The following is a 27,249-nucleotide window of genomic DNA, read 5'->3' as shown; positions in this document are numbered from 1 at the left end:
CAGATCACGAGGTCAGGAGATGGAGACCATCGTGGCTAACACGGTGAAACCTCGTCTCTACTAAAAATAGCAAAAAAAAATTAGCTGGGCTTGGTGGCATGCACCTGTAGTCCCACTACTCGGGAGGCTGAGGCAGGAGAATCGCTTGAATCCAGGAGGCAGAGGTTGCAGTGAGCTGAGATCGCACCACTGCACTTCAGCCTGGCAACAGAGTGAGACTCCATCTGAAAAAAAAAAAAGAAAAAAAAAAAAAAAAACCTACACATCCATAAGCAAGGTCCCAGTCAGACATCTGGAGGGCTCTGCAGGCTAAGTAAAAGGCGCTTTCATGGAGAGAGAAATACCCACCGTGCTGCCTCAGTGTTCATCATAGACTTGTTCAGGGAATTTACCAGCCACCATCTTCCTGAGGGAAAACCATGATGCCAAACCCAGTGTCTTAACAATGGTACTGCCCTTTATTTACATAGGGAAGATGCTCAGTAATGATAACTTCATCCCATGCCACCTTCCCACCTAAACAAACTCACTCGTCTCTCCACCCACAACTGTATTTTCCTACATCTCTGTCATTTCAAGGTACTTTTAGGAACAAAGCTTCAAAACATTTAGAATTGGTGCCTGATAACTTGATTACCTTCAGAGTCCTGGGTAAAGAGCAAATCAGGCTTCAGATTTTGAGTTGGCCCATCCTCCTGGCACTGAGCCCAGGAACTGTCAGGAAACGGCCCTAAGTCACAATTCCAGTTATTTGTTACATCTTGAAAAGGAGCTCTAGTGTTGTGGGCAATGACCCGCTGACCTTGAGAATCTTCAGTGAAAAGCTGACTCCAGGAGTCCTTGTCATTGTCTTCATTGTCCCAGGAAAACACAGAAACCGGACAAGAGCTTTGTTTCACTGATGCTATGTTTTCTCCATTCCAGGATTCCCTGTATGTTTGAAGGAGGACAGGGGCCTGCCTGTTTTCTTTGGCAGACATCTTTCTTTCCAATTTAGTCTTGCCTAAGGGCTGACAGCATTTGTCCCCAGGTAGTTTGGTGTGTTTCTCCATACTCTGATAGTTCTTCTTAGACCCATGAAGCCATTCCCATTTCCTGGCAGAATCCCCTTTTTCTTCCTTTTGGTCTAGCAAACAAGAACTTTCCAAGTCCTCGGTGAAGGAAAAAGCCAATGGGGTATTACTCTCTCCAGCACAGTCTAGAGTATCAGGCTGGAGCAAAGATAGCTCAGTTCTGTGGTGGCCAGAAGTCTGGAGGGACTGAGGAGAGAGTCCAGCTTCCTGGATGTCTGCAGTGGTTGAAGTGGCTAAAGGGGATGCCATGCAATCATGTGCTAAGCCTGGGATCAAATGGTCCAGCTGGGTCGCATTTTTCTTGGACTCTTTGTTGAGCTGACTTTCTGTATGAGATGAAACACTCTTCTGGTCACTACCATTTGTCTTTCCTAATAAAACAGGAATGAACAAATATTATTCTGCAGAAAAACTGCCCTAAGCAGGATTCAGTTGGCTTTTTCTGAAATCAGTATCAGCTACTATTACTACCTAGTGCAGGAGTCTTAGCCTCTTCACATAACTTTGTAGCCAGTCTTCCTGTTTTCAATCTTGTCAGTCTCTCATGAATGAACTCTAAAACATCAGATCTTATATTCCCTACTCAAATACACGGACACTTCCCATCACCTACCTAATAAAGTCAAACATCGCGTACAATCAGACCACAGCCTACTTTACCAGCTGAGTTTTCATTTATAGGTTTGTTTAACATAGGGCACATCAGTTTTGCTTTTGTTTTTTATTTAATGTGGTTTTTACTAAATGATGATCCTGGCCAAATATACATTCCTGGACATTATCCTTAAAGAAACATGGTAGGCCGGGCGCGGTGGCTCAAGCCTGTAATCCCAGCACTTTGGGAGGCCGAGACGGGCGGATCACGAGGTCAGGAGATCGAGACCATCCTGGCTAACACGGTGAAACCCCGTCTCTACTAAAAAATACAAAAAAAAAAAAACTAGCCAGGCGAGGTGGCGAGCGCCTGTAGTCCCAGCTACTCGGGAGGCTGAGGCAGGAGAATGGTGTAAACCCAGCAGGTGGAGCTTGCAGTGAGCTGAGATCCGGCCACTGCACTCCAGCCTGGGCGACAGAGCGAGACTCCGTCTCAAAAAAAAAAAGAAACATGCTAAACACATACAAGTTTTGTAAGGTCTTAAAGATGACATTAACCATCCAACTCTGAGAAACCTTCTGGTGACAGTGTGAAAAATGTGGGTCCTCCACTCCCCAGGCATTTCATTGGAAAGGGAGTGAAGACACAATTAGGATGCTAAGTCAGTCAGTACGTAGAATAGTGAAACAACTACTAGTGTCCAGCCTGTTAATTTTATCAGGCATAGAGTGCAGTCTCTTCTGCCTTAAGATAAGGATGGAGGACATGGAATTCCCAACTTGGCTCAAATTATATCAAGATCTAATTATAAAAACAAAGCAGAATAACTCCAATAAGAATTATACTGCAGAAACTAGGTTTTGTGAGAATTCTCAGCTTTTCCTTAGAATTCAATATAGATTATAAAATACACCAGAATTTATAAGTAGAAAAGGTTTTTTTTGTTAATTTTTTTTTTTTTAATTTAAATCTGCCCTTACATAAAACAAAAGAGTATAAGTTTTTGTTTGGAGGAGGGAGAGGGCATTTTGAAGGTTTAAGCAAAGCAATCCTGAGAATCACACCCAGCATTAGAGCACTCTTCCCAACACCCTCCAAGTGGCAGGAACCCTGCTGCTTAAGGCCCAGCCTGCTCTGAGTCAGCTGCTCCCCTGAACAGGGACCTGGAAGCAAAGAACTGCCAAAGGATGAGACATAAACCAACTTTATGTGAGGCTTTCTAAGAACAAGCATCTTTGAACCTTGCACTAATTTGAGAAACTTCACACAAAAATATCAATTATCAATTAACCTTAGACAGAGTACCCACTGTGGCCAACCCAAGATATATACCTCCTAACTACTGGCAGGGCAACTCCCCAGTGCACCTCCAACTCCCAAGTACACCTTTCCTGACTGCTGTGTCAGCGAATACAAATATTTAAGTTGAGCAAAACAGAACCAGAAAAGTATGTTTGTAAAAGCACACATATATTGCTTTTCAAAAGGCAATGACTTCTTATGTTTTATAACCTCTTCTAATAGGCTAAGTTTAACATAATGCACTGGTTTCACCATTTCTCATAAATGTTCTAACATGGACAAATGAACACACTCCTTTTTTGCTCTGGATAATGAAGTATTCCCATATGGGTCACCATACCTGGCTGCAAGGTGAAGAAGGAAGCAATGCTTCTCTGGTGAATGCCTGTAGATGGAGCTCTTCTTTGAGTAAAATAAATACTAGCCTTTCTTTCTCCAGGAAGGAGTGTTAGCATTTTGGTGCCTGGTTTGATTAAATGTGTCTGAGAAAGGAGAGAAAAAAGAATAATGAGCCTATTAATATTAAAAGACAGACAGTAGAGATTCAGTACACACCAGTGACCCTCTGAGAAACACACTAGACCCTCTATACTCCACTTATAGCCTATTCTCAAGGTAGTTGGTGCTGGACATCATCTTCCATTTCCAGCCATCCTAATGGTCTTTTTCTCAGGAATCACATATTCCAATGATAGCCCAATCTTTCTGCTTCCCCATGGAAATCAGTCAGGCTGACTAAACAAACAGGATTTGTTAACAGGATGGCAGAGATGAGGCTCTTTATATTTAAGGATAATTAATGATTCTACATCAGCAGCAGTTGATGCATTTTCAGTAGTTTTTAAGTAGTCACATAGTGGTGGTTAAGAGCATGGCTCAAGAATCAGTCCTAGTTCTGCCACTGCCACTTTGCTATGTGACCTTCTCCAAGTTGCTTAATCTCATTCTCAGGTGTCAAATGGGGACAATAATAGTAGCTATCCCTATGGCAGTTATGAAAATTTAGTAAGGCCGGGCTCATGCCTGTAATCCCAACACTTTGGGAGGCCGAGGCAGGCGGATCACCAGGTCAGGAGTTTAAGACTAGCCTGACCAATATGATGACACCCTGTCTCTACTAAAAATATAAAAATTAGCCAGGCGTGGTGGCAAACGCCTGTAGTCCCAGCTCCTTGGGAGGCTGAGGCAGAAGGATCGCTTGAACTCGGGAGGCAGAGGTTGCAGTGAGCCAAGATTGCGCCACTGCACCCCAGCCTGGGTGACAGAGTGAGACTCCATCTCAAAAAAAAAAAAAGAAAATTTAGTAAATTTATTCACATAAAAGGCTTACACAGTTCCTGGCACATAGAAAACATTCAGTAGCAGTTAGCTAATATTAAGAGGAGAAGCTGTGAAACAGCACCAGTCTCACTACACTTTTAACTCAGGCACTTTTATTCTTTAGAGAATGGAACTGGAAGATAGGCAAGAGAGGTTTGAGAAGTGAGTTGTCAACTAACTATAAATATAACCTCATCCTTATTTAATGTGATTTGTTTTTATTTCTAGTTGCTTGTTACAGAATGCCTGAGAAACAGGGCGAATAGGATTATATTCAATTCAATTTTGCTGTGTCTGCCAAAAAACAAATAAGATTTGCCAATATTCATGCAGCAAGTTAGAGGTAGGCCTGAAACTTGAAGCCAAGTTATTTATTCTAACTCAAAGTTGACTTCATTTTTACATTTGGAAACTAAGTTGTACTTTAAGTGGTTAAAAGAAGAAAGAAATCCTGGAGGTAAAATTCATACTTCAACATGTATTACTGGTACAGAATCTTCTCTTCCACCACATACAACTAGAAAACTGGATCAAAGATACATGAAAAAATTGATATAAACAGCAGACAATAGGCAGTAAAGAATTGTGATCCTTGAGAAAAGGGAAACAAATAAGGTGAGCCCGATGATCATTCCAGCTTTCTGCCTGAAAGTGCTTTGCAGACCACAGTATATATTTTTTTGATGAATTGAGTAGACTGAGATTGGAATTTGTGGAAACTGAGGTGGCTGAGATTTGCAGCGCAGAGAAAGACCTCCAGAGGGGAGACCTCCGCATGGGGATCCCTTTAGTCCGTTACTGAATACTAACCTACACGTGTGTTAGGTGAAACCCCATGAAGCCAGGCAATGAAACTGCAAACTGGAGTTGCAAGCTGAGCAATTCCCAGAGCTCACACAGGCTGGGGGACATCTGTGTTCCCACTATCCGGATAGGACGACCTTGAATACCAGGGACATTCATTAGAGCTCTAAGGAGACTCATCCTTTAGTAGTAGAGCTAAACTAGCCCTAGAGCAAAAACTATTCCAAACACTTACCTTAACAAAGCTTAAAAGCAAGCTTTGAAAGTATCAAGCTGACTAGCAAGTAACTACCTGCCAAAACAATTTTCAATTTTTTTTTTTTTTTTTTGAGACAAAGTCTCACTGTTGTCACCCAGGCTGGAGTGCAATGGTACAATCTCGGCTCGCTGCAACCTCCGCCTCCCGGGTTCAAGCGATTCTCCTGCCTCAGCCTCCTGAGTAGCTGGGATTACAACAGGTGCCTGCCACCACACCTGGCTAATTTTTGTATTTTTAGTAGAAACAGGGTTTCACCATGTTGGCCAGGCTGGTCTCAAACTCCTGACCTCAGGCGATATGCCCACCTGGCCTCCCAAAGTGTTGGGATTACAGGCGTGAGCCACCACGCCTGGCCAATATTCTTTAAAGACAACAATATCCAGATACTTAATGTAGCACTTGTAATGTCTAGCATGCAATAAAAAATTACTAGATATGTGAAGCAGAAAAATACTGTAATTGGGATAGGAGTGATCTGTTAATAGAAACAGACCCAGAAATGTGATAGGTAAGAGAATTAGCCGACAAGTAATAGTTAACTTAAATAGTTAGAATAAATATGCACAAGGATTTGAAGGAAAATATGAACATAATGTAAGAAAACAGAAGATATAAAAAAATTCAACAAATGAGCTTAACAACAGACTAGAGACTACAGAAGAAAATAAAAGTGAACCTGAAGACAATAGTAACACAAACTACACAAAATGAAGCAGAGAGAAAATAAAATAACTGAAAAGGAAGAAGCAGAGTCTTAATCAGTGAGATACAAAGCATACCTATAATTAGTCTCAAAAAAAAAAAACAATGTGGAGGGGGACAGAAAATATGTTTGAAGAAATAAGGGCCAAAAAGTTTTCCAAATTTGGTGAAAATTAACTGTAACATTCTTTTTCAAAGATAGCCAATACACGATCTCCCATTTCACATGTTCTTCTTATGTGACTATGGCACTCTTCCCATCAAGTGATGAAGTCCTTATTCCCTCACCTTGAACTTGGAAAGTACTTTGTGACTACTTTGACCAATAAGGTATGACAGAAGTAACAAACACTATACATGATTTCCAAAACTAAGTCATAAAAATGCCATGCACTTCTGCCTTGCTCACTTGAGGTGCTCACTCTTGGGACCCACCCAACACATTATGAGGATGCACAAGCTGGCACATGGCTCTCTAAATTTTATAGGAGCCACATCCTAGATTTGTGAAATAATGCGGTTAGTAGGCCAGCAAATATTTGAGTACCTGTATGCTAGGACTGGGAAGATAGTGATGAACAAAATAGACTTTCTGCTTCAGTAAAGTTTATAGCTTAAGAGAGAATAACAGACTAATAGTTACTTAAATTACTACAAGTATGCTAAGTCCTATAAAGAAGCTTTACAGAAAGCTACAGATTATCAGAAAACACTAAGACCTCAATTAGCAAAACATCTGGGAATAAAGCTTTTTGCTAAGTTGGCAGGAGACGAAGGATGTACCTTCCTTAGGCCAGAGTGAGGTCAGAAGTGATACTGTCCCAGTTATAGCTCTCTTAGAAGACCCATGGCTTCAAGGATCTACGTCTATCTCAGTGGACTGTTAAGACTGTGTGAGAAAAGGTTATTTGGAACTGAGAAAGACCCCAGGTAAAAAGTCCTTCAGGTGATTATCCCTACCTCAAAATAAAGGCAGCTGTTTGTACTTTATACAGTATAGACATACCTTATTTTATTGCACCTTGCTTTACTGCACTTTGAAAATCTGTTTTGTTTTGTTTCGTTTTTTACAAATTGAAGGTTTGTGGCAAGCCTGTGTTGAGCAAGTCTGTCAGTGCCATTTTCCAACAGCATGTGCTCACTTCATGTCTCTGTGTCACCTTTTGGTACTTCTTGCAGTATTCCAAACTTTTTCATTACTATATCTGTGATCAGTGATCTTTAATGTTACTATTGTAATTGTTTTGGGGCACCATGAACCACATCTATATATGATGGCAAACTTAATCGATAAATGTTGTGCATGTTTTGACTGTTCCACTGACTGGCCACTGCCTCAACTCTCTCCCTCTCCTTGGGCTGCCCTATTTAATTATGAAATTAGGCCAATGAAGAACTCTATAATGGCCTCTAAGTGTTCAAGTGAAAGGAGGAGTCATAGGTCTCTCACTTTAAATCAAAAGCTAGAAATGATCATGCTTAGTGAGGAAGACATGTCCCAACAGGCCAAAAGCTGAGCCTCTTGCACCAAACAGCCAAGTTGTAAATGCAAAGGAAAAGTTCTTGAAGGAAACTGTCTCTATAACATAAAAGCATGGGTGCAGCAGCAAGCGCTGATGTAGAAGCTGCAGCAAGTTATCCAGAAGATCTAGGTAAGATCACTGATAAAGATGGCTACACGAAACAACAGATTGTCCCTGTAGACGAAACAGTCTTATATAGGAAGAAGATGCCATCTCGGACTTTCATAGCTACAGAGAAGTCAAAAGCCTGGCTCCAAAGCTTCAAAGGACAGGCTGACTCTCTTGTTAGGGACTAATGCAGCTAGTGATTTAAAGCCAATGCTCACCTAATATTCTGAAAATCCTTAGGCCTTAAGAATTATGCTACATCTACTCTGCCTATGGTCTATAAATGGAACAACAAAGCCTGGATGACAGCACATCTATTTATAGTATGGTTTACTGAATATTTTAAGCCCACTCTTGACCTACTGCTTAGAAAGAAGATGATTTTCAAAATATTACTATTCATTGGCTGGGCACAGTGGCTCACACCTGTAATCCCAGTATTTTGGGAGGCTGAGGCAGGCAGATTGCTTGAGCCTAGGAGTTCGAGACCAGCCTGGGCAACATGGTGAGACTCCGTCTCTACAAAAAATTTAAAAATTAGCCAGGCGTGGTGACATGCACCTGTAGTCCCAGCTACTTAGGAGGTCAAAGTGGGAGGATATCTTGAGCCCAGGCTGTAGTGAGCCATGATCGTGCCACAGCACTCCAGCCAGGGTGACAGAGACCCCATCTCAAAAAAAAAAAAAATATATATATATATATATATATATGCTCATTGACAATGTTCCTAGCCACTAAAGAGCGTGATGGAGATGTACAAGAAGATTAATGTGTTCATGCCTGCTAACACAATATTCATTCTGTAGCCCATGGATCAAAGAGTAATTTCGATTTCTATGTCTTATTATTTTTATTATTCTTATTAAGAAATACATTTCATAAGGCCACAGGTGCCACAGATAATTCCTGTGATGGATCTGGGCAAAGTAAATTGAAAATCTTCTGAAAAGGATTCACCATTCTAGAGGCCACTAAGAACATTCGCGATTATCTGGCCATGGTGGTGCTGCCTTATAATGTCAGTTACTCAGGAGACTGAGGCTAAAGGATCACTTGAGTTCAGGAGTTTGAGATCAGCCTGGGCAAAATAGTGACATCCTGTTTAAAAAAAAAAAAAAAAAAGGATTCATGATTCATGGGAGGAGGTCAAAATAACACGAATAGGAATTTAGAAGAAATTGATTCCAACTCTCATGGATGACTTTGCAGCATTTAAGAGTTCAGTGAAGGAAGTAATCATAAATGTGATATAAATAGCAAGAGAACTAGAATTAAAAGTAGACCCCGAAGATGTGACTGAATTGATACAATCTCCCAATAAAAACTTTAACGGATGAGAAATTGCTTCTAATAGATGAGCAAAAAAAAAGTGGTTTCTTGCAATAGAGTCTACTCCTGGCAAGGATGCTGTGAACATTGTTGAAATGACGACAAAAAATTTAGAACATTACATAAACTTAATTGAGAAAGCAGAGACAGGGTTTGAGAGGACTGACTCCAATTTTGAAAGGAGTTTTGTGGGTAAAATGCTATCAAACAGCAACATATGCTACAGAGAAATCTTCCATGAAAGGAAGAGTCATCAAGGCAGCAAGTTTCATTGTTTTATTTATTTATTTATTTATGAGACAGAGCCTTGCTCTGTCACCCAGGCTGGAGTGCAGTGGTGCAATCTCGGCTCACTGCAACCTCCGCCTCCCGGGTTCAAGCGATTGTCCTGCCTCAGCCTCCTGAGTAGCTGGGATTACGGGTATGTGCCACTATGCCTGGCTAATTTTTGTGTTTTTAGTAGAGGCAAGGTTTCACCATGTTGGCCAGAATGGTCTCGATCTCTTGACCTCATGATCCACCTGCCTCGGCCTCCCAAAGTCCTGGAATTACAGGTGTGAGCCACTGCGCCCGGCCAAGTGTGACCCTTTCTTATGCTCAACAACTCTATTATCAAAAAAGAGCTAGGATCATATACATAACTCCTCTCACTATTAGAAAATGTTCTCATGGTTCCACAGCACTTAAATTCAGTTTAGCTCTTATTTTATCTTTTATCTCCTGATAATTTATCTATGAGTTTATCTTAAAGTTTTGCTTCAAACAAATATAATTTCTTTTTTTTTTTTCATGACTCACTTTGACCTTCAACTCCAGTAGATAATTTGATCTAATTCCTTTTTTCATAATGGTCATTCTGGTCTTAAATTTGTATATGAACTCTCATGTTCCACACATTGACACACATGAAAGTATTATTCCTTTTTGCCATGCTCCTTCTTCCTTTAGGCTTCCCAGGGCCCCTACTCATTCTCCTCCCACTTTTAGAGTCACTGAGAGCATCATCACTAAGTCCCTCTTTCTTTTTAGTCTTTCCCAGCATTAATTTGATGACATTTAGGATGAAAACCTTTCTAGTCAGCACTGTCATGCCTCACTGAGTCAGGCTGAAAGGATGACGCTACCTCATAAGCACGCCCTAAGGAGGACTGTTTAAGAAGTGTTACCAAGAAAAGCTATCAGGGGTCTCATCATTATACATCTCTAACAACTTAAGTTAGCTCTGTTGAATTAGTAACAAAGTATTCATTCAAAACTTGCTTCAAACCTCTCTTAGTTCTCTGCAGAACTAAAAACACACTACCTTAGTTTAGGATCTCATAAACTCTTGCCTAGCCCTAAACTATGACAATAGTCTCCTAGCTAGTCACGCCTTCATTCACCACCTATTTCAATTCATCCCCACATAACTTCTAGATTAATCTTAAAGTACAGCTGTGATCATGTCATCTTGCTCAAAATCTGTCAGTAGTTTCTCTACTACCTGTAGCATAGTGTGTAGACTCACACTGCACACATTGATGATTCCAGTTTACCTTTTTCTCTACTACCAAAAGCCCTCCATGCATCCTGTAACATAATACCCAACTATCTGTTGACGGCCTCCAACTTCCTCATTTGTATGCCTCACGGAGAAAGGCATTTTTATTTTATTTTATTTTTATTTTTATTTTTTTGAGGCGGAGTCTCGTTCTGTCGCCGGGACTGGAGTGCAGTGGCCGGATCTCAGCTCACTGCAAGCTCCGCCTCCCAGGTTTACACCATTCTCCTGCCTCAGCCTCCCAAGTAGCTGGGACTACAGGCGCCCGCCACCTCGCCCAGCTAGGTTTTGTATTTTTAGTAGAGACGGGGTTTCACCGTGTTAGCCAGGATGGTCTCGATCTTCTGCCCTTGTGATCCGCCCGTCTCGGCCTCCCAAAGTGCTGGGATTACAGGCTTGAGCCACAGCGCCCGGCCAGAAAGGCATTTTTCACACCCAGCTCGGAAACATACTCTTCAGCTTATCACCAAGCATTCCTGATTCCCCCAGCCATGTGTGGTCTCTTCTTCTTCTGAACTGGCCATTTATCACTTGGTGTCTCAAAACTTATCATCCTACAAAATCCCGGCATCAGCATGTGATCCACATACCTTTTTCCTATCCTGCACAGGACTTAATATAGCTTAATACACATAATAGGTACTCGATTCAATAAATAGGTAAATATGCAGGAAAGATTTCCCGTTTTCATTTTATTTACAGCTACTTATTACATATTCAGCACAACAGCAATAGAGCTGACAGAAAACACTAAGGCTTTTCTTTTTTTTTTTTTTGAGACGGAGTCTCGCTGTGTCGCCCAGGCTGGAGTGCAGTGGCCGGATCTCAGCTCACTGCAAGCTCCGCCTCCCGGTTCACGCCATTCTCCCACTTCAGCCTCCGTGTAGCTGGGACTACAGGTGCCCGCCACCACGTCCGGCTAATTTTTTGTATTTTTAGTAGAGAGGGGGTTTCACCATGTTAGCCAGGATGGTCTTGATCTCCTGACCTCGTGATCCACCCGCCTCGGCCTCCCAAAGTGCTGGGATTACAGGCTTGAGCCACCGCGCCCAGCCCACTAAGGCTTTTCTAGTGCTGTGATCCAAGCTAAGATGAACTCTTGTCACTATAACTGATGTCACATATAAGGTCCAGGACACAGACAGGATGGACGTGTACACCCACTGAGAACTATGAAGTTTTCCATCCCAAAGTAATCTAACAACACAAAATTATTGCAGGAATCTTCGAGAACCACCCTGTATTGGTTTTTCATCTAAACCTCATGAAAACTCAACAGGGAAAAGAGAAAAGCAAATTTCTTCTATCACAATTCCTAATTGGAGACCTGATATGTCTACATCCACTGGCATTACTAAGTCTCATAAAAGAGTGCTCGCAGGCCAGGCGCGGTGGCTCATGCCTGTAATCCCAGCACTTTGGAGGTCAAGGTAGGCAGATCACTTAAGGTCAGGAGTTCGAGACCAGCCTGGCCAACATAGTGACCCCTTATCTCAACTAAAAATACAAAAAAAATTAGCCAGGCCTGGTGGCATGCACCTGTAGTCCCAGCTACTTGGGAGGCTGAGGCTGGAGAATCACTTGAACCCAGGTGGAGGCTTCAGTGAGTAGAGATTGCACCACTGCACTCCAGTGGGCAACAAAGCGAGACTCCATTTCAAAAAAAAAAAAGCCGGGTGTGGTGGTTCACACCTGTAATCCTAGCACTTTGGGAGGCCAAGGCGGGCGGATCACCTGAAGTCAGGAGAGTTCAAGACCAGCCTGGCCAACATGGTGAAACCTTGTCTCTACTAAAATACAAAAATTAGCCAGACATGATGGCGGGCGCCTGTAATCCCAGCTACTCAGGGGGCTGAGACGGGAGAATCTCTTGAACCTGGGAGACAGTGGTTGCAGTGAGATCATGCCACTGCACTCCAGCCTGGGCAGCTGTTCAGTTTTTTGTATTTTTTAGTAGAGACGGGGTTTCACCATGTTAGCCAGGATGGTCTCAATCTCCTGACCTCGTGATCCGCCTGTCTCGGCCTCCCAAAGTGCTGGGATTACAGGCTTGAGCCACCACGCCCAGCCGTTTTTTTTTTTTTTTTTTTTTGAGATGGAGTCTCACACTATTACCCAGGCTGGAGTGCAGTAGTGCGATATTGGCTCACCACAACCTCTGCTTCGTAGGTTCAAGCGATTCTGCTGCCTCAGTCTCCTGAATAACTGGGATTACAGACGTGTGCCACGATGCCAGCTAAATTTTTTTTTTCGTATTTTTAGTAGAGATGGGGTTTTACCATGTTGGCCAGGCTGGTCTCAAACTCCTGACCTCAAGTGATCTGCCCACCTCAGCCTCCCAAAGTGCTGGGATTACAGGCATAAGCCACCACGCCCGGCCTTAAAAAACATTTAAGCAATCCCCTACTAAGCCTATTTAGGTTCTTCTTGAGTGTATATATACTTTTATATATATAATTATAGAGACCAATAAACCAAAATAAAAGTAAACAACTGGCCAGACACAGTGGCTCATACCTGTAATCCCAGCACTTTGGGAGGCACATCACTTGAGCTCAGGAGTTCAAAACCAGCCTGGCAACATGGTGAAACCCAGTCTCTACCAAAAAGCCAGGTACAGTGGCACACGCCTGTGGTCCCAACTACTTGGGAGACTGAGGTGAGAGGATCCATTGAGCCTGGGAGGAGGAGGTTGCAGTGAGCCAAGATCATGCCACTGCACTCTAGCCTGGGTGACAGAGTGAGACCCTGTCTCAAAAATAAAATAAAATAAAATAAACAACTAAAAATAAACAACTTTCAACTTCTACCATCCTGGACTAAGTCCTTGTTACTTCTTATCCAAACTTCAGCAGTATCCTCCAAATTCCTCTAGCCTGTCAGGATACTACACACTCTCAAATAACCGCTAATGGGTTAATCTTAAGAGATACCTCCCATGACAACAAATTCCAACAACATAGCACTAGTTTAGCCTCCTAAACTCACCTTCAACTCTGGGGAATAGTCTACACTTGAGCCAAATTGAATTACTCCCTATGTAGTAAAGAATCTTGGTCAGGTGCGGTAGCTCATGCCTGTAATCCCAACACGGTAAAACCCCGTCTCTACTAAAACTACAAAAAAAATTAGCCGTGGTTGGTGGCACACACCTGTAATTCAGCTACTTGAAAGGCTGAGGCAAGAGAATCGCTTGAACCCAGGAGGCGGAGGTTGCAGTGAGCCAAGATCGCACCATTGGACTTCAGCCCAGGTGAAGTTTTTTTGAAACTTCATCTCAAAAAAAAAAAAAAAAAAATCTTACCCAAGGAGAGGCCTGGCAGCTCCTGAGAGATAATCTCTAAATCCTTGGAATGTCCCACCTGATAGCAGTGTTGTTTTGTTTTGTTTTTTAACCTGGGAGCCCTGGGCCACACCAAATAATCTATGCTAACAATGTGATTTATGGAGGGGTCTTTAGGCCATGCATTATCAGCATGACCTCTATAAGGGCTGAAAACTAAGGTCAGCCAGGAAGGTAACTCAACCACATGTATGTGACCGAACCCCCAAAACAACTCTGGACATCAAGGCTCAGGTAAGCTTCCATGATTGGCAGTATTCTGTGCGTACTGTTACATATCACTGCTGAGAGCAGTTGGCATTGTCTAATTCTTCACTGGGAGAGTAGTACACTGGAAGATTCAGGCTTGGGATTCTCCTAGACTTGGCTCTCTATGCCCCTGCCATTGGCTGATTTTCATTTGTGTCTCCTCACTGCAATAAACTGTAACCATAGCAGCTTTCGGTGACTTTGTGAGTACTTCTAGCAAATTATGAAACCTGAGAATGGTTTTGGGGACCTCCAAACTTGCAGTTGGTGTCAAAAATTATGGTGGTCTTCGAAACTCCTTAACTTTTATTTCGTGTTTCACAAACATCCCTTATACTTCCTGCTTCTGTGGCACTATTCATATTGTCCCACTGCACTCCCATTGCTTTCCAACAAAATCTGGCCCTTCGTTTAAGGTCTAACTCTTCCACAAAGAGTCTTTCTTTTCATTTTAACAGCTTTATTAAGATACAATTCACATACCATAAAATTTGCCCATTTAAGTATACAGTTAAGTTTTAGTATACTTATGAAGTTGTGTAATTATCACCAAATCTAATTTTAGAACAGTTATCATTTCCCCCAAAAGAAACCCTCTAGCCTTAGCAGTCATTCCTCACTCCCATCCCACCCCAGGCCCAGGAAATCACTGACTTTCTTTTCTACAGATTTGCCTATTCTGGGTCTTTTATGTATCATACAATATCAGGTCTTTTGTGACTGGCTTCTTTTACTCAGCCTGATGTTTGGAGGTCCATCCATGTTGTAGCATGTATCAATACTTCATTCCTTTATATTGCCAGATAATATTCCATTGTATAGATATATCATTTTGTGTTATTTTGTTTGTTTGTTTGAGACATGGTCTCACTCTGTCACCCAGGCTGGAGTGCAGTTACACGATCTTGGCTCACTGCAACCTCCGCCTCCTGGGTTCAAGCGATTCTTCTGCCTCAGCCTCCTAAGTAGCTGGGGTTACAGGCCTGTCACCATGCCTGGCTAAGTTTTGTATTTTTTTTTAGTGGAGGCAGGGTTTCACCATGTTGGCCAGGCTGGTCGCAAACTCCTGACCTCAAGTGATTCGCCCACCTCATCCTCCCAAAGTGCTGGGATTACAGGTGTGAGCCACTGCACTCGGCCCTAGATACACCATTTTGGTTACCAATTGATGTTCATCAGTTGATGACTACTTGGATTGTTGCCACTTTTTGGCTATTATGAGAAATGCTAAGAACATTTGTGTGCAAGTTTTCATGCATATATATGTTTTCCTATCTCTTGGGGGTACATACTTAAATGGGCAAATTTTATGGTATATAAATCATATCTCAATAAAGCAAATTTTATGGTATATGAATCATATCTCACTTCAGTCTAGGTGACAAATTGAGACCCTGATTCTAAAAAAAAAAAAAATTAACTGACGATAAATGTAAGGGTTTACTTTTGGACTTTCAATTCCTTTGGTCTATAATATGTCTATCTTTATGACAGTATCAAACCATCTTAAGTACTTTTACTGTATAGTAATTTTGAAATCAGTACATGTGATTCCTCCAACTTTGTTACTCTTCAAGCTTGTTTTGGCTTTTCTGGATCCCTCAAATGTCATGAATTTCTGGATCAGACTCAGTATCTGCAAAAAGGACAAGTGAGATGGTGATAGGGATTGCACTGATTCTATAGATCAGTTGGGGAGTATTCCTATCTTAAGATTAAGTCTTCTGATCAATTTACATTTTTAATTTATTTCAATGAGTTTTATAGTTTCCAGTGTATGTCTTGCAATGTTTTGTTAAATTTATGCCTAAGTATTTTATTCTATTTGATTCTACTGTAAATGAAATTATTTCCTTAGCTTCATTTTTTGGATAAAATTCTACCGTATAGAAGTATAATTGATTTTTGTATCAGGTCACGTTGCTGAACTCATTTTTTCTAATTTTTTAAGTGGATTCCTTGGGATTTTCTATATAAAAGATATTTTCTCCAGACAGGTAATTTTACTTCTTCCTTTCAATCTGGATATCTTTTATTTCTTTTTCTTGCTAAATTTCCCTAGATAAAATCTCTAGTGCAATGGTAAACAGTGGCAAGATCTTTGTCTTGTTGCTGATCTTAGGAGTGGAAACATTCGGTCTTCTTAAGTATGATGTTAACTGGGTTTTCATAGATGCCCTTTGTGAGGCTGAGAAAATTCCCTTTTATTCCTGGTTTGTTGAGTGTTTTAATCACAAAATGATGCAGTCAAAATGCTTTTTCTGTGTCTATTGAGATGATTATGTGGTTTTTGTATTTTATGCTATTACTACGGTATATTAATTGGTTTTCAAATTTAAACCAACCTTGCATTCCTAAGATAAATTCCTCTTAGTCATGATTTATAATCCTTTTTATGTGTTGCTAGATTTGGTTTGCTTGCATTTTGTTGAGTATTTTTGTAACTGTATTCATAAAGGATACTGGCCCATAATTTTCTTTTCTTGTGATATCTTGAGTCTAGTTTTAGTATCAGAGTAACACTGGCCTCAAAATGAGTTGGAAAATGTTCTCTCCTCTTCTATTTTATTTTTTTGGGAGAGTCTGAAGGATTGGTATAATTCTTTAAATGTTTGGTAGAATTCACCAGTGAAACCATCTGGACCTGGACTTTCCTTTGCAGGAAGTTTTAAAATTACTAATTCAATCTCTTTGTTATAGGTCTATAGACCAAAGGGATTGAACTGAAAGTCCAGAAGTAAACCCTTACATTTACAGTCAGTTGATTTTTATCTATTTCTTCTTGAGACAAGTTTGGTAGTCTGTGACTTCCTAGGAATTTGTCCATTTCATCTAAGTTATCTCAATATGTTAGCATAGTTGTTTATAGTATTATAATTCTTTTTATCTCTTTTTATTTTCTTTTTTGAGATGTAGTCTCACTCTGTCACCCAGGCTGGAGTGCAATGGCACAATCTCGGCTCACCTCAACCTCTTTCTCCCCAGTTCAAGTGATTCTCCTGCCTCAGCCTCCCGAGTAGCTGGGACTACAGGCGCACAGCACCATGCCTGGCTAATTTTTGTATTTTTAGTAGAGATGGGGTTTTTTGAGCCACTTCACCTAGACTCTTGGTGACTGATTGATTGAGACAGGGTCTCACTGTGTTACCCAGGCTGAAGTGCAGTGGCTCAATCACCACTCAATGCAGCCTCAACCTCCCTGGGTTCAGTGATCCTTACACCTCAGCCTCCTGAGTAGCTGGAACTACAGGCATGCACCACCACACTAGGCTAATTTTTCTAATTTTTGGTAGAGACAGGGTCTCCCTATGTTGCCCAGGCTGGTCTTGAACTCCTGGGCTCAAGGGATCCTCCCACCTTCAGCCTCCTAAAATGCTGGGATTATACGTGTGAGCCACTGCACTCTCTTTTATTCTTGATCAGTCTAGCTAAAGTTGTGTTGAGTTTGTTAATCTTTGCAAAGAACCAACTTTTGATCTTCATTTTTTTTTCTTTACTATTTTCACTCCAAATTGTATTATTTCCTTCCTTCTGGTTACTATGGGTTTAGATTGCTCTTCTTTTTCTAGTTTCTAAAGGTAGAAGATTAGGTTATTTGAGATTCTTTTTTTTTTTGGAGACGGGAGTTTCACTCTTGTTGCCCAGGCTGGAGTACAATGGCACAATCTTGGCTCACTGCAACCTCTGCCTACTGGGTTCAAGCAGTTCTCCTGTCTTAGCCTCCTGAGTAGCTAGATTACAGATGCCCGCCACCACGCCCAGCTAATTTTGGTATTTTTAGTAGAGATAGGGTTTCACCATGTTGGCCAGGTTGGTCTCAAACTCCTGACCTCAGGTGATCCACCCACCTCAGCTTCCCAAAATGTTGGGATTACAGGTGTGAGCCACTGTGCCTGGCTGAGATTCTTTTTAATAAAAGCATTTACAGCTATAAATATCCCTCTTAGCATAGTGTTAGTTGCATCCCATAAATCTTGGTGCATTGTGTTTTTCTTTACATTTATCTCAAAGTACTTTCTATTATAATTTTCCTTTTGATTTCTTCTTTGACCCTTGGTTATTTAGAAATGTGCTGTTTAGGCCGGGTGCGGTGGCTCAAGCCTGTAATCCCAGCACTTTGGGAGGCCGAGACGGGCGGATCACGAGGTCAGGAGATCGAGACCATCCTGGCTAACACGGTGAAACCCCGTCTCTACTAAAAAATACAAAAAACTAGCCGGGCAAGGTGGCGGGCGCCTGTAGTCCCAGCTACTCGGGAGGCTGAGGCAGGAGAATGGCGTAAACCCGGGAGGCGGAGCTTGCAGTGAGCTGAGATCCGGCCACTGTACTCCAGCCTGGGCGACAGAGCGAGACTCCGTCTCAAAAAAAAAAAAAAAAAAAAAAAAAAAAGAAATGTGCTGTTTAATTTCAACCTATTTGTACTTTTTCTTCTGTTACTGATTTCTACTTTCATTCCATTATGGAGAATATACTTTGTATGATTTCCATCTTTCTAAATTTATTGAGATTGTTTTGTGACCTAGTATTTGTGGAGAATGTTCCATGTGTCATGGAGAAAACTACGTATTCTGCTGTTGTTGAGTAGACTGTTCTATATTTTTGTCTGTTAGGTCTACCTGGTTTATAGTATTGTTCAAGTCTTTTTTCCTTGTTGATATCCATAATTGAAAGCGGGTATTAAAGTCTCCAAATATTGTTCACAAAATCGTTCTTAACATTAGCTGTATTAGTGTTGTATTGCTGTGTAATAAATTACCACAAAACTTAGAAGCTTAAAACAATAAACATTCGGCCAGCGTGGTGGCTCATGCCTGTAATCCCATCACTTTGGGTGGCTGAGGCAAGCGGATCACCTGAGGTCAGGAGGAGTTTGAGACCATCCTGGCTAACACGGTGAAACCTCGTCTCTACTAAAAATACCAAAATTAGCCAGGTGTGGTGGTGGGCGCCTGTAATCCCAGCTACTCAGGAGGCTGAGGCAGGAGAATCGTTTGAACCCATGAGTCGAAGGTTGTAGTGAGCTGAGATCGTGCCACTGCACCCCATCCTGGGTGACAGAGCAAGACTCTGTCTCAAAAACCAAAGGCTGGGCTCGGTGGCTTAAGCCTGTAATCCCGGCACTTTGGGACGCTGAGACGGGCGGATCACGAGGTCAGGAGATTGAGACCATCCTGGCTAACACGGTGAAACCCCGTCTCTACTAAAAAATACAAAAAACTAGCCGGGAGCGGTGGCGGGCGCCTGTAGTCCCAGCTACTCGGGAGGCTGAGGCAGCAGATGGCGTAAACCCGGGAGGCGGAGCTTGCAGTGAGCTGAGATCCGGCCACTGCACTCCAGCCTGGGTGACAGAGCAAGACTCCATCTCAAAAAAACAAACAAACAAACAAAAACAAAAACAAAACAAAAACATAAACATTCATCTCACACAGTTTCTCACGGTGGTTAGCTTGGTGGTTATGGCTCAGGGTCTCTCATGAGGTTGCATTCATGATGTTGGCTCAGGCTACAATCATCTGAAGCCTTAACTGGGGCTGAAGGATCCACCTCCAAGATGGCTCACTAACATGGCTGTGAGCAGGCTGCATGTAGCAGCATGGAAGCTAGCTTTTCCCAGAGTGAGCAATCAAAAGATGTCATAATGCCATTTATGACCCAATCTGAAAAAATCACACACCATCAGTTCCCGCAATATTCTGTTCATTAGAGGCAAGTTACAGCCGGGCGCAGTGGCTCACGCCTGTAATCCCTCTGGGAGGCCAAGGCCGGTGGATCACCTGAGGTCAGGAGTTTGAGACCAGCCTCATCAACATGATGAAACCCCGCCTCTACTAAAAATACAAAAATTAGCCAGGCATAGTGATGCACGCCTATAATCCCAGTTACTCGTAAGGTGAGGCAGGAGAACTGCTTGAACCTGGGAGGTAGAGGTTGCAGTGAGCCGAGATCACGCCACAGCACTCCAGTCTGGGCAATAGAGTGAGACTCCATCTCAAAAAAATAAATAAATAAATATATATATAGCAAGTTACCAAGTCCAATCCAAACATAAAGGCAGGAGAATGAAGCTCCACCTCTTGAAGGGAAGAGTGTGGACATGTTTTAAAACCATCACAGTCCACCTTCTGGCCCCAAATTACTTACATTCTTCCCATATACAAAATATACTCCCTCCCAAAACTCTACAAAAATCTCATCTCTTTATAGCATTAGCTTAATATCAAAGATACTAGCATCTAAAACAGGTACATGTGAAGTCCAAAAGTGTAGCTTAAGTACAGTTCCTTTAGATCTGCAGGCCTGTGAACTAAAGACAAATTATCTTCCCTCATACATCTAACATACAATTTGGAACAGGCATAACTGTTACAGACATTCTGTTCAAAAAGGGGGAAATAAGAGGTACAAGTGGGTCACCAGTCAATGGCAATTCTGAAATCCAGCCAGGCATTTACAACTTCATGCACAGCAGGCATGCACAACTTCTGTGCATGAAGAATTTGAGTTAAGCCTAGATGGGTGGGTCTGTCTCACAGTCTAGTGAGGCTGCATTCAAAATATCAACCAGAAGTGCAGTATCCAATTTCAAGATGACTCCCTCACTCACACAACTGTTGACAAAAGGCCTCAGCTCCTCACTACATGAACCTCTCCACAGAGCTGCTTGAGTGTCCTCGCACCATGACAGCTGGCTTCTCCCAAAGAGACAATGAAGCTAAAGCTGCAATGTCATTTATGACCTAGATTCAGAATTTTTTGTTTTTTAGATGGGGTCTTGCTCTATCACCCTGTCTGGAGTGCAGTGGTGCAACCTTGGCTCACTGAAACCTCCATCTTCCGGCTTCAAGCAATTCTCCTGCCTCAGCCTCCTGAGTAGCTGGGATTATAGGGACCCGTCACCAAGCCTGGCTAATTTTTCTGTTTTTAGCAGAGATAGGGTTTCACATGTTGGCCAGGCTTAGACTCAGAATTCTAACACTATAACCTACCACATTCTAGTCATCGGAGTCACTAAATACTGTCTGTGCTCAAGGAAAGGGGAATTAAGTTCTATCTTTTAGAAGGAAAAGTACTGAAGAATTTGTGGACATATATTAAAACTGCCACACTCCTCCACCCATGATAAACTTTTTTTATTTTTTGTGGAGTTGGGGTCTCATTATGTTGCCCAGGCTGGTCCCAAATTCCTGGCCTCAAGTGATCCTCCAGCCTCAGCTTCCCAAAGTACTGAGATTACAGGCACGAGCCACAACCCTATTTATTTTTTTTTAAACAAACATATATTACTTTCATAATATAAAAACAAAATGACTAGTATACATACAAGGCCTAAGTAATGAGGCCAAATGGGTAGTTCAAATTAGGAGAGAAGCAAACTCACTCCAAACATAGACCACTATTGTGTACTGGCCAGACTACAAACTACTTATTCTCTCATAAATAGCAAACAATTCTGTGTAGAGATCAAGTGGGAAGAGGCATGTTTTCAAAAACACAGCCACTAGCTACTGCCCATCCATCCCTGACATTAAATCTCAAAGGACTGTACGCCTATTGGATAGCCACTCTAGGAAGAGGCACCTTGTGAAAGGGAATCTTTAGTACTCTTCTCTGGGTTGGAAGTCAGAGTAATAGATAATAGTCAGGAACCAAAGATTTTAACGAGTATCTTTGGGAATCAAGTAACAAGAAGGAGAAATGGTGTTAGTAAGTATGGTCATAAGGTCCAGGCCTCCAGAAATCAAGAGATGTTGGAGGATTCCATACCTGCCATGCACTACATCAACAAGACAAATGTTTTCATCATAACACTGCCAGGGAAAAAGGTAGGATTTGGGGGTATAAGAATTATAGACAGACCAAGCACGGTGGCTCATGCCTGTAATCCCAGCACTTTGGGTGGCTGAGGCAGGTGGATAACTTGAGGCCAGGAGTTCGAGAACAGCCTGGTCAACATGGTGAAACCCTGTCTCTACTAAAAATACAAAAATTAGCCAGGTGTGATGGCACATGCCTGTAATCCTAGCTACTCGGGAGGCTGAGGCAGAGGCTGCAGTGACCTGAGATCATGCCACTACACTCCAGCGTGAGTGACAGAGCAAGACTCCAAACAAAAAAACAGAATTAGGCCGGGCATGGTGGCTCACACCTGTAATCCCAGAACACTAAGGCAGGCAGATCACCTGAGGTTGGGAGTTCAAGACAACCTGACCAACATGGAGAAACCCCATCTCTACTAAAAATACAAAATTACCAGGGCAAGTGGTGCATGCCTGTAATCTCAGCTACTCGGAAGTTGAGGCAGGGGAATTGCTTGAACCCAGGAGGTGGAGGTTGCAGTGAGCCAAGATTGCACCATTGCACTCCAGCCTGGGCACAATAGTGAGACTCTTTTCAAAAAACAAAACAGAATTATAGACAGAGAGACAAATATTGGCTCTCCTCTTCCCTGTGGAATATTCCCTTTCTCTCTCTCCTGAACTCTTCCTAATTCTATTTTTTTTTTTTTGAGATGGAGTCTCGCTCTGTCGCCCAAGCTGGAGTGCAGTGGCCGGATCTCAGCTCACTGCAAGCTCCGCCTCCCGGTTTACGCCATTCTCCCGCCTCAGCCTCCCGAGTAGCTGGGACTACAGGCGCCCGCCAACCTCGCCCGGCTAGTTTTTTGTATTTTTTAGTAGAGACGAGGTTTCACCATGTTCGCCAGGATGGTCTCGATCTCCTGACCTCGTGATCCGCCCGTCTCGGCCTCCAAAGTGCTGGGATTACAGGCTGAGCCACCGCGCCCGGCCCCTAATTCTATTTTTGTCTTCTTTCTAAATTATACTGGTGGCTGGGTGCAGTGGCTCACACCTGTAATCCCAGCACTTTGAGAAGCCACAGTGGGCAGATCACTTGAGCTCAGGAGTTCAAGACTAGTCTAGGCAACACAGCAAAACCCCATCTCTACAAACAAAAAATACAAAAATTAGCCAGGTGTGATGGCACATGCCTGTAATCTAGCTACTCGGGAGGCTGAGGCAGAGGCTGCAGTGACCTGAGATCATGCCACTACACTCCAGCGTGAGTGACAGAGCAAGACTCCAAACAAAAAAAACAGAATTAGGCCGGGCATGGTGGCTCACACTGTAATCCCAGAACACTAAGGCAGGCAGATCACCTGAGGTTGGGAGTTCAAGACCAACCTGACCAACATGGAGAAACCCCATCTCTACTAAAAATACAAAATTACCAGGGCAAGGTGGTGCATGCCTGTAATCTCAGCTACTCGGAAGGTTGAGGCAGGGGAATTGCTTGAACCCAGGAGGTGGAGGTTGCAGTGAGCCAAGATTGCACCATTGCACTCCAGCCTGGGCAACAATAGTGAGACTCCTTTTCAAAAAACAAAACAGAATTATAGACAGAGAGACAAATATTGGCTCTCCTCTTCCCTGTGGAATATTCCCTTTCTCTCTCTCCTGAACTCTTCCTAATTCTATTTTTTTTTTTTTTGAGATGGAGTCTCGCTCTGTCGCCCAAGCTGGAGTGCAGTGGCGGATCTCAGCTCACTGCAAGCTCCGCCCCCCGGGTTTACGCCATTCTCCCGCCTCAGCCTCCCGAGTAGCTGGGACTACAGGCGCCCGCCAACCTCGCCCGGCTAGTTTTTTGTATTTTTTAGTAGAGACGAGGTTTCACCATGTTCGCAGGATGGTCTCGATCTCCTGACCTCGTGATCCGCCCGTCTCGGCCTCCCAAAGTGCTGGGATTACAGGCTTGAGCCACCGCGCCCGGCCCCTAATTCTATTTTTGTCTTCTTTCTAAATTATACTGGTGGCTGGGTGCAGTGGCTCACACCTGTAATCCCAGCACTTTGAGAAGCCACAGTGGGCAGATCACTTGAGCTCAGGAGTTCAAGACTAGTCTAGGCAACACAGCAAAACCCCATCTCTACAAACAAAAAATACAAAAAATGAGCTGGGCTTTGTGGTACTATGCCTGTAGTCCTAGCTACTTGGGAGGTTGAGGCAGGAGGATCACCTGGAGCCCGGGGACCGGGCTGAGGCTGTAGTTAGTTGTGATTATACCACCACATTCCAGCCTGAGTGACAGAGATCCTGTCTCCAAAATTAACAAATCAAAGTAGTATACAAGTTTCCCACCCATCCCATGTCATTCAAGAATGTATTCTAAGGGTACAAACGGCATATTCCTAATTCAAGGAGTAATAAATAGCTACTGTACATTTTGTTCTTTTTTTGAGACGGAGTCTTGCTCTGTCACCCAGGTTGGAGTGCTGTGGCACGATCTCGACTCACTGCAACCTCCACCTCCCAGGTTCAAGCAATTCTCCTGTCTCAGTCTCCCGAGTAGCTGGGATTACAGGCACCTGCCACCACGCCTGGCAAATTTTTGTATTTTTTTTTTTTACTAGAGATGAGGTTTCGCCATGTTGGCCAGGCTGGTCTCCAGCTCCTGACCTCAGGTGATCTGCCCGCCTCGGCCTCCCAAAGCACTGGGATTACAGGCGTGAACCACTGCACCTGGCCATTTTGATAATTTTTTAAAAAATAAAACAATCGGCCAGGCGCGATGGCTCACACCTGTAATCTCAGCACTTTGGGAGGCCTAGATGGGCGAATCATTTGAGGTTAGGAGAGCGAGAGCATCCTAACACGGTGAAACCCCATCTCTACTAAAAATACAAAAAATTAGCCGGGCATGGGGGTGGGCGTCTGCAGTCCCAGCTACTCGGGAGGCTGAGGCAGGAGAATGGCGTGAACCCGGGTGCAGGGAGCCGAGATTGCGCCACTGCACTCCAGCCTGGGCAACAGAGCAAGACTCCGTCTAAAAATAATAATAATAAATAATATTAAAACGATCAAATTTTTCATCTATAAAACCAGGATAATGACAAAATCTACTTTATTGAATTTTGGTGAGTACCTGCCATTGATGAGTCCCGGCAAAGTGCCTGATACATAGAAAGCACTCAATAAAGGTCAGGTATTGTTATTATTTATACACCTCTTTTTTTCCCTGTAAGACTGTGAGCAACTTGAGAGCAAGAATCTTGCCCCTAGTGTCTGTTTTGAGCCTGTTTCCCTATGTAAAATGGGTATCATTACACTATCTACCATATAGAACTGTACCAAACAAGATAACATACCTAAAATACTTAGCACCAGCATAAGATGCTCAATAAACATGAACGATTATTATCTCACACTTTTGTTTCTTTATAGAAACTGAAGGGCATCTTGCCTAGGTGACAGACCTGAGTGTGATTTCCAGCTCCTTCTAGTTAGGCGGGCCTAGGTTAGTTCCTGAACCTCAGTTTCCTCATTTCCAGTAAGAATGACAACACATATAACGCATATTCAGCATCGAACGCAGTATCCGGCACCCAGTGCCTTGCTCAGTAGATAGGAGGCCAGCTCCCCTCCCATAGCTTCTTTTTTTTTTTTTTTTTTTTTTTTTTGAGACGGAGTCCCGCTCTGTCACCCAAGCTGGAGTGCAGTGGCCGGATCTCAGCTCACTGCAAACTCCGCCTCCCGGGTTCACGCCATTCTCCTGCCTCAGCCTCCCGAGTAGCTGGGACTACAGGCGCCCGCCACCTCGCCCGGCTAGTTTTTTTGTATTTTTTAGTAGAGACGGGGTTTCATAGTGTTAGCCAGGATGGTCTCGATCTCCTGACCTCGTGATCCGCCCGTCTCGGCCTCCCAAAGTGCTGGGATTACAGGCTTGAGCCACCGCGCCCGGCCCCCTTCCCATAGCTTCTACTTTTCCCCTCAGAGTTACCGGTTCTTGGCAGGTAGATGGCCTGCAACTTGGCAAATTGGGTGGAAACAGACCCTGGGGTGAGAATTTCCCAAATTTGCATTCGCATGCATCTCCCAATGCTCCAGCATCTACTAGGACGTCTCGCGGGGACTCCGGCCTCCTTGGGAGCTTGCTCAGTTAAACTGCTCCGGGCGAACTTTCCCTCCGCCTCTCCCACACCTGAACCCTCGCCGCCCACCTCCGCCTCTCCCACACCTGAACCCTCGCCGCCCACCTCCGCCTCTCCCACACCTGAACCCTCGCCGCCCACCTCCGCCTCTCCCACACCTGAACCCTCGCCGCCCACCTCCGCCTCTCCCACACCTGAACCCTCGCGCATCGCTTCTCCACACCCCTCAGCACGCTCCTTTCTTCCGTCCCTCCCACCCTCTCCAAGCCCCATTTTTCAACCTTCTTCAGACCCCAATCCCTCTTGCCCGTGAATCCCCAATGCTGTTCCCTCTGTCCCTGACTTCGCTTCCAGCACCCCCGGGTGTCCCCCAACTCCTCCCGTCTTACTCCTCCCGTCTTACGCCTCCAGGCCCTACCTGGTCCCCAACGCCCTCTCATCCCCCAGCGTCCCACCTGCACTTTCCGCCTCTTCAGCGCCGCCGCGTCCAGCCACACGCCGCAGGCCTCCTCCTCGGGGCCTGTCCGCCTCATGGCCGCTGAGGGGACCAAACTAGCAGGACGCCAGCTCAGGCTCCCGACACCTCAGCAAACGCCAGAACTACTGCCGCCGACGTTCGGATCTCGCGCCAACGCTGGGGGCGGGGCTACGTCGCGACTGCCCCGGGCGTCAGCCCCGCCCCGGCAAGGCCAGCTCCCTTCGCTGTGCCCCGCCCACTCACTAACCTTCGCCGCGCGTCCTTGAGTGCTTGCGGCGCCTTTCCCTGCGCCGAGGAGTGCGTTTTCTTTCTGATCTGTTCATTCAAGAGCGGATTTCGGAAACTGCTGTGTGAACGGTTCTCGACAGCCTCAGAAACGTACATTTTCTTTTTGCTGCATTGAAAACTTCTTACAGTAAATATAATAACTACCCCGGGCTTAGGAATTTGTTCGTGTCATCGCTGAATCTTCGCGATCACCCCAAGAAGGAAGCGGCTGATACGAGATCAGGCCCGTAGACTCCAGACCAGGGGTCCTCGCCCTAAGTGGTCTTTGGTAATTTTTTTTTTTTTAATGTAAGCGTAACTACGAAGCCACATGGAAGAGGATTTTGAAGAGGTTAAAATTTGGGGTCCAAAACTAGCTTTCAGTCCTGCTTTCACTGTTTACTGTGTCTTGGATTTTAAAAGAGGATCAAATG

At 43.7% G+C, this 27,249-nt stretch overlaps 1 protein-coding gene across 4 annotated transcripts; it reads right to left on the bottom strand.

Moving 5' to 3' along the window:
* Positions 1 to 435: 435 nt before the first annotated feature.
* Positions 436 to 26,704, bottom strand: AUNIP (aurora kinase A and ninein interacting protein). Of its 4 annotated transcripts, none has more exons than XM_033227722.1 (4): positions 19,575 to 19,824; positions 15,693 to 15,783; positions 3,311 to 3,452; positions 436 to 1,444 (listed from the first exon to the last, which is right to left on the bottom strand). In XM_033227722.1, exons 3-4 carry the CDS (start codon positions 3,423 to 3,425, stop codon positions 609 to 611), a joined length of 951 nt encoding a protein of 316 aa, XP_033083613.1. In that variant the 5' UTR covers positions 3,426 to 3,452; positions 15,693 to 15,783; positions 19,575 to 19,824; the 3' UTR covers positions 436 to 608. The 4 variants fall into 4 exon arrangements, with proteins under 4 accessions (XP_033083613.1, XP_033083612.1, XP_033083610.1 ...); XM_033227721.1 differs by lacking the exon at positions 15,693 to 15,783 and adding an exon at positions 5,101 to 5,231; XM_033227719.1 differs by lacking the exons at positions 15,693 to 15,783; positions 19,575 to 19,824 and adding an exon at positions 26,526 to 26,704.
* Positions 26,705 to 27,249: the final 545 nt, after the last annotated feature.

This window comes from Trachypithecus francoisi, unplaced genomic scaffold (genome assembly GCF_009764315.1).
Source record: "Trachypithecus francoisi isolate TF-2019V2 unplaced genomic scaffold, Tfra_2.0 Lachesis_group12, whole genome shotgun sequence".
NCBI classification, from domain to species: domain Eukaryota; kingdom Metazoa; phylum Chordata; class Mammalia; order Primates; family Cercopithecidae; genus Trachypithecus; species Trachypithecus francoisi.
Note: the sequence above shows the minus strand (reverse complement) of the source record. Positions and strands in the feature narration are given on the sequence as shown.

Bases quoted from the DNA above. Each gene is read 5' to 3' on its own strand.
- AUNIP (XM_033227719.1), bottom strand. From the start codon at position 26,603: ATGAGGCGGACAGGCCCCGAGGAGGAGGCCTGCGGCGTGTGGCTGGAC. The intron at 3,453-26,525 runs GTGGGACGCTGG...CTCCTTTCTCAG, and splicing joins TGAAGAGGCGGAAAGTGCAG to ACACATTTAATCAAACCAGG. The intron at 1,445-3,310 runs GTATGGTGACCC...CTGTTTTATTAG, and splicing joins CTTCTTCACCTTGCAGCCAG to GAAAGACAAATGGTAGTGAC.